Below are 13423 nucleotides of genomic sequence, written 5' to 3'. Positions count from 1 at the left end.
GGGTCAAGTGACCAGGTCAGACTTCTTCAGAAGTAGTGTGAATACTCAAATCTTGCCTAGATCTGATTTTTTCAAATCAGATTTAGACTAGAGGTGCAACGATGAATCGATGAATCGATTAGTTGTCAACTATTAAATTAATCGCCAACTATTTTGATAATCGGTTAATCGTTTGAGTCATTTTTTTATTATGTTAAATGTGAATATCTTCTAGTTTCTTCTCTCCTTTGTGACAGTAAACTGAATATCTTTGAGTTTGGGACAAAACAAGACATTTGAGGACTTCCTCTTAGGCTTTGGGAAACACTGATCCACATTTTTCACCATGTTTTGACATTTTTATAAATCAAACAACTAATCGATTAATCGAGAAAATAATCGACAGATTAATCAACTATGAAAATAATCGTTAGTTGCAGCCCTAATTTAGACCACTTCCATATGTGGTCCTGAATCAGACCCAGGTCGGATTTTTTTCAATGCGGCCGCAGTGTGAACAACCAAGGGCGGATTTGATGCGACGTCAATCTACATTGACATTTGTCACAATTATGCGCTGGGCGGAGTTAGCCCGAGACACAGACAGTAAAATTAAAAACTTGACTAGGCCTACAAAATGGAGAACAGTGATGGAGCAAGTCAATGGAGGGAGAGGGAAGTGTTAGACCTAATTAGTGTATGTTCATTAACTTTACGGCTGCCATTACACAAACATTTTGAAATAAAAGTGAAAATGCTGACTTCCTCCATAACCTCCCTAACTTTAGTGCAACAGCGTGCTGCGTCTGATGTCATTGTTATTGTTGTTTTGCGCATGCGGGTCAGTTCGAAACCGCAAACAGTTCCCACTGGAATCTGATATAGGCCACATTTTAAAAGGTAATGTGAACAGCCAAACAAAAAAATCGTATCTGAGCAAAAAATCCAAATTAAGCATTAAGACTTGCGGTGTGAACGTAGCCTAAAATAGGAACATGAGATGAGACACACTGTAACGAAACGCCTCGCTAATGAGAAACATAGGAATATCAAAAAACTATCAACAAATGACCTATGTAAAAGCAGAGACTAACCAGCAGAAACACTTTGGCACAGCATGCAAAAAGCAACATAATTACAAGTAGGATGAATTAGTACAAAAAGAGTAGAAAAAGAGTAGAAAACGGAAGAGAGGCTCCTTCTATCGTTTCATGAGGTTGTTGGCTTTCTGGTTGGCAGCGTCGATGCGGGACACGTTGAGAATAGCCTGCAGAGAGAGAGAGAGAGAGAGAGAGAGAGAGAGAGAGAGAGAGAGAAGAAAGAAAAAGGAAATGTTACTACGAGGCAGAGGAACAGAACCAATGGAGCCCTTAACTTTGGCTCATATATCTGTTAAAGTGCTCATATTATGCTCATTTTCAGGTTCATAATTGTATTTAGAGGTTATATCAGAATAGGTTTACATTTTTGTTGTACTGCACATTGCTGCAGCTCCTCTTTTCACCCTGTGTGTTGAGCTCTCTGTTTTAGCTACAGAGTGAGACATCTCACTTCTGTTCCATCTTTGTTGGGAGTCGCACATGCTCAGTAGCTAGGTAAGGACTACTAGCCAGTCAGAAGCAGAGTATGAGGGCGTGCCATGCTAGCAGCTAGGCGAGCATTATAACGTGTTACAAAGTGACGCACGTTTGTCACTGTTCACTTTTGTGAACAGCATTTTCTATTGGAGATGGTAAGTAAGTCACTTTGTTAACCTATTACATGCACAAAAAAGATATATAACACAATAAACGAAAGGGAAAAAGCCAAAAATTATAATATGAGCACTTTGACGTTGGTTCATATATCTGTTAATATTCAGTGGTGTTCTGTGAAATACTGCCATGTTGTTACTTGCTAGGTAGTTGTCATGTGACGGCAGTATACCTTTCCCTGTATACGTTCGATCTGGACGTTCTGCGTGTCGATCTCGTTGCCCATGTCCAGGGCCATGCTCTTCAGGTTCCCGATGATGCTGCCGACGTGAGTCAGGTTCTCCTCCATCTCGTCTTCGCGGGCATCGTTAGTCACCCTGAGATAGAGCGCAATAAAGAGTGTGTGTCTGTCCTGTGTTTGGCCAGCTGTCCGTGTGACTCGTGGTATTACAGTGGCACTCATACGTTTATGAACCCATGCTAAAGTTGACTAAAAAGAGGAATACAAAATTATCTTTTGGAAATTGATCTTAATGCCTTAATTAAAAGAATTAAGAAAAATCCAACCTTTAAGGACACCAATTTTCTTTGTGAATGAATAATGTATCGTAAATAAATAAATAAATAAATGTTCTTCTTTAAAATACAGGGGGCATAAGTATGTACACCCCTATGTTAAATTCCCATAGAGGCAGGCAGATTTTTATTTTTAAAGGCCAGTTATTTCATGGATCCAGGATACTATGCATCCTGATAAAGTTCCCTTGGCCTTTGGAATTAAAATAGCCCCACATCATCACATCCCCTTCACCATACCTAGAGATTGGCATGGGGTACTTTCCATAAAATCATCTCTCAATGCACATCAAAACAGCTATTAGGCTAACTGAAATAAAACCATGCCAATCTCTAGGTATGGTGAAGGGGATGTGATGATGTGGGGGTATTTTAACTCCAAAGGCCAAGGGAACTTTATCAGGATGCATAGTATCCTGGATCCATGAAATAACTGGCCTTTAAAAATAAAAATCTGCCTGCCTCTATGGGAATTTAACATAGGGGTGTACTGACTTATGCCCCCTGTATTTTAAGGAAGAACATTTATTTATTTACGATACATTATTCATTCACAAAGAAAATTGGTGGAGAAGAAGGAGAGAAGAAACTAGAACAATATTCACATTTAACAAGCTGACATCACACAAGTTTTACTTTCTTTAGAGCTGCCGAGATTAATTGATTAGGTGTCAACTGTTAAATTGACTACTATTTTGATAATCGATTATCGGTTTGAGTCATTTCTTGTGAAAAAAATGACACAATTCTCTGATGTCAGCTTGTTAAATGTGAATATCTTCTAGTTTCTTCTCTCCTCTGTGACAGTAAACTGAATATCTTTGAGTTGTGGACAAGACAAGACATTTGAGGACGTTATCTTGGACTTTTGGGAAACACTGAACTACATTTTTCACCATTTTCTGACATTTTAGAGACCAAACAACTCATCCATTCATCCAGAAAATAATCAACAGATAATAAATCGTTAGTTGCAGCACTACTTTTCTTTCTTAAAAAATGACACAAACCGATGAATCGACTTTTAAAATAGTTTGACAAAATGTAATAGTTGACAACTAATCGATTAATCTTTGCAACTACTTCATTAAACTCTCTCTCTCTCTCCCCCCTCTCTCTCTCTCTCTCTACCTCCGTATGTATCCTCCGCTCATGATCATTTGCTCCCTCTCATCCAAGACCCGAGACGACGGCGGCTGATTGGACACAACGCCATCCTGACCGGAGCCTCCGCCCCACACTGCCTTGTACGCTCCGCTCTCCTCAAAGGCCTTCAGTCTTCAGAGAGAGAGAGAGAGAGAGAGAAAGAGAAAGAGAGAGAGAGAGAGAGAGAGAGAGAGAGCGAGAGAGAGAGAGAGAGGGAGAGAGAATGACCTCATGAATGTATTTTTTTACTGTGAGTTCATCCTGTTAAATGCGACACGCTGCACCCTCACTGGTCCTACAGCTGCAGTAGTCTTTATCATTTTACTGGCGTACAGGCTTTGTAGTTGTTTCTCAAATCTGCTCCAAGCAAAAGTGTCTGTAAGGTGATGAATGCATAGTACCTTTCTATGGAATGCCGTTTTATTCAATATTAAATAAATACATAAATACATGAATAAATAAATACATGAATACATATGCCTTTGAAATACATCATGAAATAAATAAATGCGGCGACAAATACATAAATAATTAAATAAATGTGAATATAAATATTCTTACAGTATATTAATGAATCAATTAGTTAAATAAATATATTAAAAGGTTTTACATTTACTTATTTCATGGTACTTTTGTTTCATAAGTCCACGTGTATCTATTTCAAGAGACTTTTATTTCATGAATCCAAATTTATTGATTTCCCTCTCTATTTATTTCCAGTTCTTATATGCAAATCAGGGGGCGTGGCTATCTCTCACATTCACAGCAGAGCCGTGGGCAAAAAAAGGCTGGCGAAGTGAGAGTGCGGACATAATGGAAGACATTGGTGGGCTCATCTTACATTGATTTAATTATTTATGTATTTATTGCCTCATTTATTTATTTCATGATGTATTTCAAAGGCATATTTATTTATTAATTTATGTATGTATTTATTTAATATTGAATAAAACAGCATTCCATACCTTTCCAGTACGGGTACAGCAGTGGTCCATTTATACAGTAGAGATGACAAAACATGTCGTAACATGATATCTAAACAGCTGGAAATCCACACAGCGGCAAAGCAAGCAGGCAACAGAAGAAAAAAGCTTAAGCAAATGATTATCAAAATATGAAAAAATAGAAATGTTTGCTGACACATTGAAGCATTTACGTTATCCATGTGCAATGTGCACAGTCTAATGAACTACACTCTGATGAAATCACACAAACAGAAAATACCATGATGGGTTATTCTTTTTTATTTGAAGTCACTATTTCAGCAGGAAGTTGACTGCTGTTTTCTGGGGGATCATCGTTACTTACCTCAGAATGTGTACCAGTCGAACACAGACACACTCACACACGCACGCACACATACCCCCACACACACACACACACACAGGCGCACACACACTCACAGAGACACACACACACCCACACATACCCCTACACAGACACACACAGGTGCACACACACACACAGACACACACATACCCCTACACAGACACACACACACACACACACACACAGACACACACATACCCCTACACAGACACACACACACACACGCACACACACACACACACACACAAAGAGAAAGAGAGACACATACACACACACACACACACACACACACACAAAGAGAAAGAAACACATACACACACACATACCCCTACACAGACACACACAAACACGCGCACGCACACACACACACGCACACACACACACACACACACACACACACACACACATATACACACACACAAAGAGACAGAGAGACACACACACAGAGACACAGAAAGACACACAAACATACCCCTACACAGACACACACACGCGCATGCACACACACACACACCCCTCCACCTACTTATCACAGGAGCAGAGGCCGCAGCACTTGCCCAGGTCAGTCAGGTTTTTCTCGGCCTCCTTCATATCAGAGTTGATCTGATCCAAGCCCTCCTCTATTCGCTCCAACTGCTCTACGGGAGGAGAAGGACGAGGGGGGAAGAGGAGGACGGAGGAGGAGGTAGGAGGAGAGGAAGAACAAAAGGTGGACATGGAGAAGGACGGAAGGACGAGGACGAGAAGGAGAGGGAAGAAAAGTAAAGAGGATGACAGGAGAATCAAAAGAGGGAGGTGAAAGGGAGACGAAATAGCAAAGAAAGAGGTAAGCAAAAGAGGAGAAAGGAAAATGGGAAGAATGGAGGGAGAGGATGGAGGAAGAAGGCAAAACAAAATCCAAACAAGGAAAGAAATCACCAACTATTTCTGAGTAGCCCCCACAGCTGAACTGATAAACCAGCCACCAGCGACTGAATATGACACTAGAGCCCGACCGATATATCGGCGGGCCGATATTAGGCATCTTCCAAACTATCGGTATCGGCATTTATAATGGCCGATAAATGAATATTTAAAAAACAAAATAAAAATGGACGAAACCCCCTTCAACCATGTTCTGAGTGTTGGCGTTGCTTAGTCTGTCCACCAGAGGGCGCTCTACAACGGCCCTGTTGGCAACACTCAGATTTTTTTTTTTTGTTATTGTGTTTTTGTTCAAAGGACTTTAAGTTTCATATCTTACATTTGTATTTTTATACATTTTATTTATCAGAACTTTAATATATTTTGATGTTCTGTTAATAAACAAACACGTTTATTTTTAAACTGCATTATCATATTATTTTAGTGAGGACTCATAAATAACTACAAATAACTAATGTTAGGGGAATCTGTTTATGTTTTGTTACACGTTTCTGGATTTTTTAAAAAATATATATTGGCCGATATATCGGAATATCGGATTTTTAAATCACCAAATATTTGTATCAATATCGGCCTTAAAAATCCATAATTTATCGGTCGGGCTCTATATGACACGTCCCAAAAGTAACGTCACTCTGCACGAACAAACAGGGGCCACACTGGGCCCAGCGGCGCCACATTGTGCGGTGATAATGCCGGCTGTTGGCACCCTGACCTCGGTGCCCAGTTCCATCATGATTTCTCATGGTTTACGGCAGGGATCGTCCCGCATCGCAGCACTGGACGCTTGATGGGCTTGACACTAGCTAGTTTCTCGGCAATGATCACTGACAACATAGAAAACAGGCTCCACCGTCCTACAACCGCGATGGCTGCACCTGACTGGTGAGACGGACTGTAGAAATCCGTTTGGAATCACATTTCAAACCATTTTAAAATATTGTTTGGATCCGATTTGCAGAAAAATCACATTTCTTGTGTTGTTTTTTTTGTTCTCCAGACTTACAAGAATCAATTTGAATACAATCCGGATATACCAAAAGAAGGGATTTGGGGTGGCAGTCTGTCTGAACGAGGCCTTTGTTAATTTGATGGCAAGAGTTCATATTTTTTTTGGATGGATGGATGGATGGAGTAAATTCCATAAAGCCCAGTTCAGACCAAAGATCCGCGACGAGACGAGTTGAAACTTGCAACTTCTTGCAATGCGTCTGTGTTACTTTCTAAAACCAGCCTCTGGAGACTCCACCAGCTGACTTCTCTATTGGTTGTTGAAACAGGAGACGTCTCTTACGTTCTAAAACCAGCCTCTGGAGACTCCACCAGCTGACTTCTCTACTGGCTGTTGAAACAGGAGACGTCTCTTACGTTCTAAAACCAGTCTCTGGAGACTCCACCAGCTGACTTCTCTACTGGCTGTAGAAACAGGAGACGTCTCTTACGTTCTAAAACCAGCCTCTGGAGACTCCACCAGCTGACTTCTCTACTGGCTGTAGAAACAGGAGACGTCTCTTACGTTCTAAAACCAGCCTCTGGAGACTCGACCAGCTGACTTCTCTACTGGCTGTTGAAACAGGAGACATATCTTGCGTTCTAAAACCAGCCTCTGGAGACTCGACCATCTGAGTCGCAGCAACATCATCAGCAGGTTGGAGTCGAGCTGAGACCGGCCGGTTCAGACTGATGACATTTTTTCCTTAATGGTTCTGTCTCGTCGTGAATCTTTGGTCTGAACTGGGCTTTAGAGTGTCATTCTTATTGTGGAACCAAATTTCATTTAAAAAAAAAAAGTTGTGTTTTAAGCTTTATTAATGGAACTGGGCACCAGTTCAGTGAAGAAGGTGCGGATTGCCGGAAACCAAGACCTACTTCCTGATTGGCCAGATACACAGACCACAGCACTGGGCCATGTCTGTCAGGTTCTTCTCGGCCTCTTTCATGTCCCTGTTGACGGTGTCCATGCCTTCCTCAATACGCTCCAACTGCTCTGTTAGGAACAGGAGTTTTATGGTGCCGGGTTTTTATGGTGGTGTAACAACAGCAGAGATGGGAAGTAGGTGCAACAGATGGTTTCAAAGCGGCTGATCTGATTGGTCAAGGGCATGTTCAGACCGACATGTTCAGACCATGCTGAAAATCCCCATTCACCAAAGCTCAAATCTGAGTTGTCTTGACTCAAACATGTCTTTAAACATGGTGTTTACTAGACTGGGTAAACCCAGCCCAATCTGCCGGCGATTTGATTTCGCCCTGCAGCTCAGGCTGGAAACCTGTACGTTTATCTGTCATGCTTCCGTTACAAATTTGCCGGAACCAATCACAAACTGGCTTATCCACCTGGCGCACTATTGGCAGGTTTAACACGATGACGATAGAGAAGCGACCAAGCAGCTTCTTGTTTACATTCAACATGACGGCCACCGAAGCGCAGCAACCTGTTGATGCTGCTGTCGCTGCTACGTCACCCGGATCTTCGGTCTGATTGGTTGAAGGACTATCCAATTGCGCCCAGAGTCATTTGAACTATGCCCGTTGATCACGCCGCTCGTGCAGTAGAAAATACAGAGCAGACTCCCCAGACTAATGTTCAATCTTAAAAGATTGAGCTTGGTCTGGTGATAGCCAGGCTAGGTGTTTACAGGTTTCATTCAACAATCTTTCAGTGGACTGACTGGAAGAGTTGCAAGTTCAAGTTCAAACAACTTTATTTATCCCAAAAGGGCAATTCAGTTTGAACATTCTACAGACCCCCCCCCCAAAAAAAAACTTGTCCATCAGTGGCAGTAATAAATGAAAAATGTCATCACTGTATGACATTACATCCATGTTAATTTATGTTAAACCACTAATGAAACACACCAAGTGTGTAAAGACCACAGCTTTGACGGTGTTGGATAGCACAGCAAACCTGCTTCCTGTCTTTGTGCTGAACTGGGTTAAACCCGCCAAAGAAGGACTGTTCAGCTACTGAGTGAATCGTGAGCCGTAGCCTACGTAAGTGGCCTGAAGTTTATACTTGTGCGGTGGTGTGTGCGTCGATCTCTTTAACCCTCCTGTTGTCTTCGGGTCAACTTTGACCCATTTTCAAAGTTTCTATATCAGCTTTCTATAACATTTGGGTTTCTTTCAACCAAATTTGCCCAAAAGTAACACGGAAGGTTCCATGAAACGCTCTTCACAAGTAAAATTAAGGATCAGTTTACTACTTTTATTGAATTTTTGGTGTTTTATTTAATTTTATAGAATTATTCTGACTTCACTTTGACAGTATGACAGATTATCCATCAACATACGTTCCTCTGATCTTAAATGAGTCAAAATTATTCATACTTTCTGCTTTTTTAACTCAAAAGTTAGATATAATTTCATTTAGGCTACATTAGGTGTATTGACCATAAATTCCAAAAATGAGTGTAGAACTAGTGGTAATAAGTTGTTGTTAGTGTATACTGGTGGAAGTGGAAAAAAAGCATCTAAAATGTTGAAAAATGCTACAAAAACATTGAAAAAAAAAACGTTGAAGAGACAAAAACGTGACAAAATTAGTGACAAAAGTGTCAGAAAAAGTGTTAATTTTTTATTAAATTAGTTGCTCCACAACTGATCAAGTCCAGACCGATCTTCCCGACCTCGAAGGTTGTGGGCGGGGCTAAGTTCGGCTGGCATCCAGGCTACAATTTAGTACCTTTTTTTTTATTTAAACGTGGACGGAGCTTTCCTGATTTCTTTCTCTGGTTTATTTTACTACAAGCATTTTCTGACAGCAGATGGCATTTACTTTTTCATTCTGAGATCCTATTTTAAAATTTTGAATTTAGAAAAAAAATCCTATTAATGTTGTAAACTCCATTTTTTTGTCTTGCACATTTGTGTTCCTGCTTCTCGGTCTACTTTTTTATATTGAACTACGTATTCTCCAGCAGCTTCTGATTAAAAGTCAGATTTTCTAAAATCACATATTTTACTTTTTAATACAGTTTCGGACTCATGCTTGTCACACTGACGGTCACCCCTGCTGACCTCACCAGAAGAAGAAAAAATTCAACTGCACCATTTAGTGGACTGAAAAAGCACATGATTTTATCATTCAAGTACCAAAATGTTACATTTTCATATGCAATTTCAGTGTTTTCTCTATGTTGATTTTGTAGTGACGGCCCGCCATGGCAAAATTTCTGCCGTCACGGTATCAGAAATAGGGCAGACGCACAATGTAGTTGTTCAGACAGACCTGCCCCCACTGCTAAAAAAATCCTAAAGGAAACACTGAATTTATATAATAAAACATTGATACTTGGCGTACGTGTATCGGTACAGTATTGCCACGGAAAATATTGCGATACTGTGCTGTATCGATCTTTCTCCCCACCCCTAAATAAAGTAATATTAATCTCTTAAATATTGAAGCAATACCAAAATATTGGGACAAAACTCTCGTACCTTGTTTCTTGGAAGACAAACCGTTTTTAATTTAGAGTTGAGAACCTTTGAATAAGACTAAAAGAGGAGGATTTAAAGAGCATTCAAACAGAACTGATTACCTCCTTGTTCATCCAGCATAACCACAGCTCTGATCCCGGCATCTTTACTCTGCAGGAGGAGCACATGGAACCAAATAAATACAGAATACACATCACTCATAAGCAAGCTTGTATGGACCCCAAACTTCCCCTTCTTCCAGGCAGCCATTGTTCAGCTAGCCATTTTAGTTCAGTTGTGTGAAAATCAGCTTGCTGCAGATAGATTATATATGATTGTCATATGGGGAAACTAGTTCAAAAACTCCACAATTGAACACAACAGCAGAGAGACATTTTAAAACAGTTCCTGCTTGCTTCTATAATACTTGTAATTTTGACAGAATAAAGAGGAAACCAATCAGTATTATAGATTGTAGACGGCGGTCGGCACTCCCCCTGTTTGTAGAAGCAGGCAGGAGTACGGTCATGGAAGCTAAGCAATGTCCTGCTGTGGACGGGGGCAGCAGCTAAACGTATTTTAGACACCTAGGGCCCTATTTTAACGATCTGAGCGCACGGCGGGAAGCGCATGGCGCAGGAGCGTTTAGGGCGTGTCCAAATCCACTTTTGCTAGTTTTCTAAAGATTATTTTTTGGGCATTTTAGGCCTTTATTGACAGGACAGCTGAAAACATGAAAGGGGAGAGAGAGAGGGGGGGAATGACATGCAGGAAAGGGCCGCAGGTCGGAGTCGAACTCAGGCCCGCTGCGTCGAAGAGTAATCCTCTGTATATGGGAGCCCACTCTACCAACTGAGCTATCTAGGGGCCCCACTTTTGCTAGTTTGACGGCGGTAAAAAGGGTCCGTGCGCTGGGTGCATGGTCCTAAAGGGTTGGACTTAGTGTCTTCATTAATTCATAGGTGTATTTTGGGCGTAACATGCAATAAACCAATCAGAGGTCATCTCCCATTCCCTTTAAAAGCCAGGCACGTTTGGACCTTGGAGCATTGCTGTTATGATGGCGGATTTGCACCGTAATATTTTTATTTGTAATCTTCTGCATGTGTGTGTGCTGCTGCGCGTCCCTGTGTGTATAACAAGCATAGTGTGCGCACGCTGTGAACGAGTCTAGGAGCATTTTACTAATGCTCTGTTAAAATAACAATGAAATGCTGCGTTATTGACTTTACACAAGGTTTTCGTTGGTCAATGGCGCGATCACTTTCCACTGCCTCAAGATAGCAATATGCCCAGAATGCACCTGAACACACCTCCCTGTGGCGCAGGTGCATTTGCTATTTAAACAACGTGGGCGCTGGACGGTCTTAAAATAGCACTTGCGTCGCGCTCCGCCGGGTGCAAGATAGGGCCCCTAAACACATCTATGTCAGTTTAACTGGACACTGTATTTAGAGTATTTTCAGCGCTTTACCTTGCTGTCGGACAGCCCTTTACAACGGGGAACTTAAGATGTTATCTCTGCTCTCTTCAAAGCCACCAGGCTCCTCCAAAGGAGTCTGGTGGCTTTGAAGAGCCTCTGATCTCAACCACTTTTGTTTCCAATAAGTCAAGCAGCTCACAGTAAATCACATCCCAACATCTCTCTTGTTTAAAGTCGTTTTGGTGAGACATCATTGGGTACAGTATGTCCTCTTGTGGAACAGCGGAAACAGAGAGCTGACGTAAAGATGATGACGCTAACATAATAATGAAGTTCTCTCTCTGACTTTGCGTGCATGTACCTCCTCAACCAGCTGCATCATCCGCCTTGTACTCTCCAGGGACTGAAAGACACAAACAACGGGCTAATCAACATACGGTACATTCAATATACAGCCAGCTGAACATGCAACAATGAGAAATTCGTCTACAGACAAGCACATAATTCAGCCTATATAATAAAAATGGTTTACAATAGTTAATTTATAACGAATGAATGTTCAGTTGGGTTTAAACTGAGCAATTATTTCAAGTAAAATCAATCTTTTTACAGTAAACACAACAAACTGATGCTGTCTTTCATCTCGTCCTTTCCACAGTATTGCTATGAATCATGAGGAGATAACAGACCTATAAAATGAATATATGTTTTGTCAAAACACAAAGTTAAATCCAACCACTCACAAACTGAATGACAGGTTGTTAACATGTTCTAATGTCAACAGTTTTGTTTAGAAATGGGTGAGTTATGATCAACTGAGTAATGCGCAAAAGGTTTCTACGTACATTTTTGTTTACTGTATGTGGACGTAAATTAGTCTGGATCAACGGAAGTACATCCGCCGGATGTCCCTCACCTTCGCTCTCTGTTGCCGTTCTCAAACTCTGCTCTCTTCGGGAAACGACAACAACTTCGAGCTAGTGAGCTACACCCTGAAAATGGCAAGTTTTAAAGGTGCCCTACCACACATATTTCATTATTTTGTGGTAATGTCTGAAGTTCTACTATGGACTCTGTAAAAAAATTTGTGAAAAAAAATGCCTTGGTTACCTTGTTTCAAGCCATTCTAGCGTGGTATAGAAAGCCTTAGCTCGATTTGTGCCAGTTCTCATTAATATCCAAAAAGCTAAGCTGCTTGACTCTGATTGGCTAACAGCTAGCCAATGAGAGCATGGCTATCAGCATCCTTTACCCAGCACAACTGGGCGAGCTCATGAATAGTAATGAGCTCAGGCAACACCATGTCAAACTGACCAGCTTTTCTAATTGGCCTTTTCAGTGGCTAGAGCTGACAGAGGAGGTAGCAGTTCATTTTCACATTCACAACATAACACAAACACATATGGACCTAACATATTTAAAAAAAAATGCAAGTAAAAACAGTTTTGTGTGGCAGGGCACCTTTAAAGCAAATGTGGATGGTGCAACAAGGCAGGCCTGCTTGGTTCTTTCGGGGAATTATTGCAAAAATTTACATACATAGAATATGTTTAGGGCGTTTGCTCTCTAACTGGGACGTTTTGGGACTGATTGGTGGGATTGCTGTGGACAAAGTACACACAGAGATACACTGGTAAGAGCTAATGAAGTTTAACCATGTATCAGCTAATTTAAATAGCTCAATCACAAGATTGGCGGTTCGATTCCAGGTTCCTCCGGTCAAAGTGTCCTGCTGTATGCTGTATGTATAGCTGTCCATTGCTCCTTATACTTAGGATGGGTTAAATGTAGTAATTGAATTTCACTACATTGTACTGCTGTCAATTGTACGTGACAAAAAAAATAAACTTTTCGAACAGTTAACTTCATTTAACATCGACACAATTTGCAGAGCGTCCGGAGCTTAGCGCCACCCAAGATGATTATGATTGGT

At 41.0% G+C, this 13423-nt stretch overlaps 1 protein-coding gene across 2 annotated transcripts in view; it reads right to left on the bottom strand.

The window, feature by feature from the left end:
- Positions 1–924: 924 nt before the first annotated feature.
- Positions 925–13423, bottom strand: part of zgc:101731 (SNARE_SNAP25N and SNARE_SNAP23C domain-containing protein) — a 20248-nt gene continuing 7749 nt past the window's right edge. The window contains exons 3-8 of one of the 2 annotated variants that reach the window (XM_031304081.2): positions 11852–11893; positions 10190–10238; positions 7518–7635; positions 3381–3527; positions 1906–2050; positions 925–1246 (exon numbers count right to left, since the gene is read on the bottom strand). In XM_031304081.2, coding sequence (XP_031159941.1) covers positions 1181–1246; positions 1906–2050; positions 3381–3527; positions 7518–7635; positions 10190–10238; positions 11852–11893 — 567 coding nt within the window. In that variant the 3' untranslated portion in view covers positions 925–1180. Of the gene's footprint in view, positions 1247–1905; positions 2051–3380; positions 3528–5250; positions 5363–7517; positions 7636–10189; positions 10239–11851; positions 11894–13423 lie in introns of both variants that reach the window. The other variant, XM_031304079.2, reaches the window with a different exon arrangement.

This window comes from Sander lucioperca, chromosome 20, assembly GCF_008315115.2.
Source record: "Sander lucioperca isolate FBNREF2018 chromosome 20, SLUC_FBN_1.2, whole genome shotgun sequence".
In the NCBI taxonomy this organism is placed as follows: Eukaryota; Metazoa; Chordata; class Actinopteri; order Perciformes; family Percidae; genus Sander; species Sander lucioperca.
Note: the sequence above shows the minus strand (reverse complement) of the source record. Positions and strands in the feature narration are given on the sequence as shown.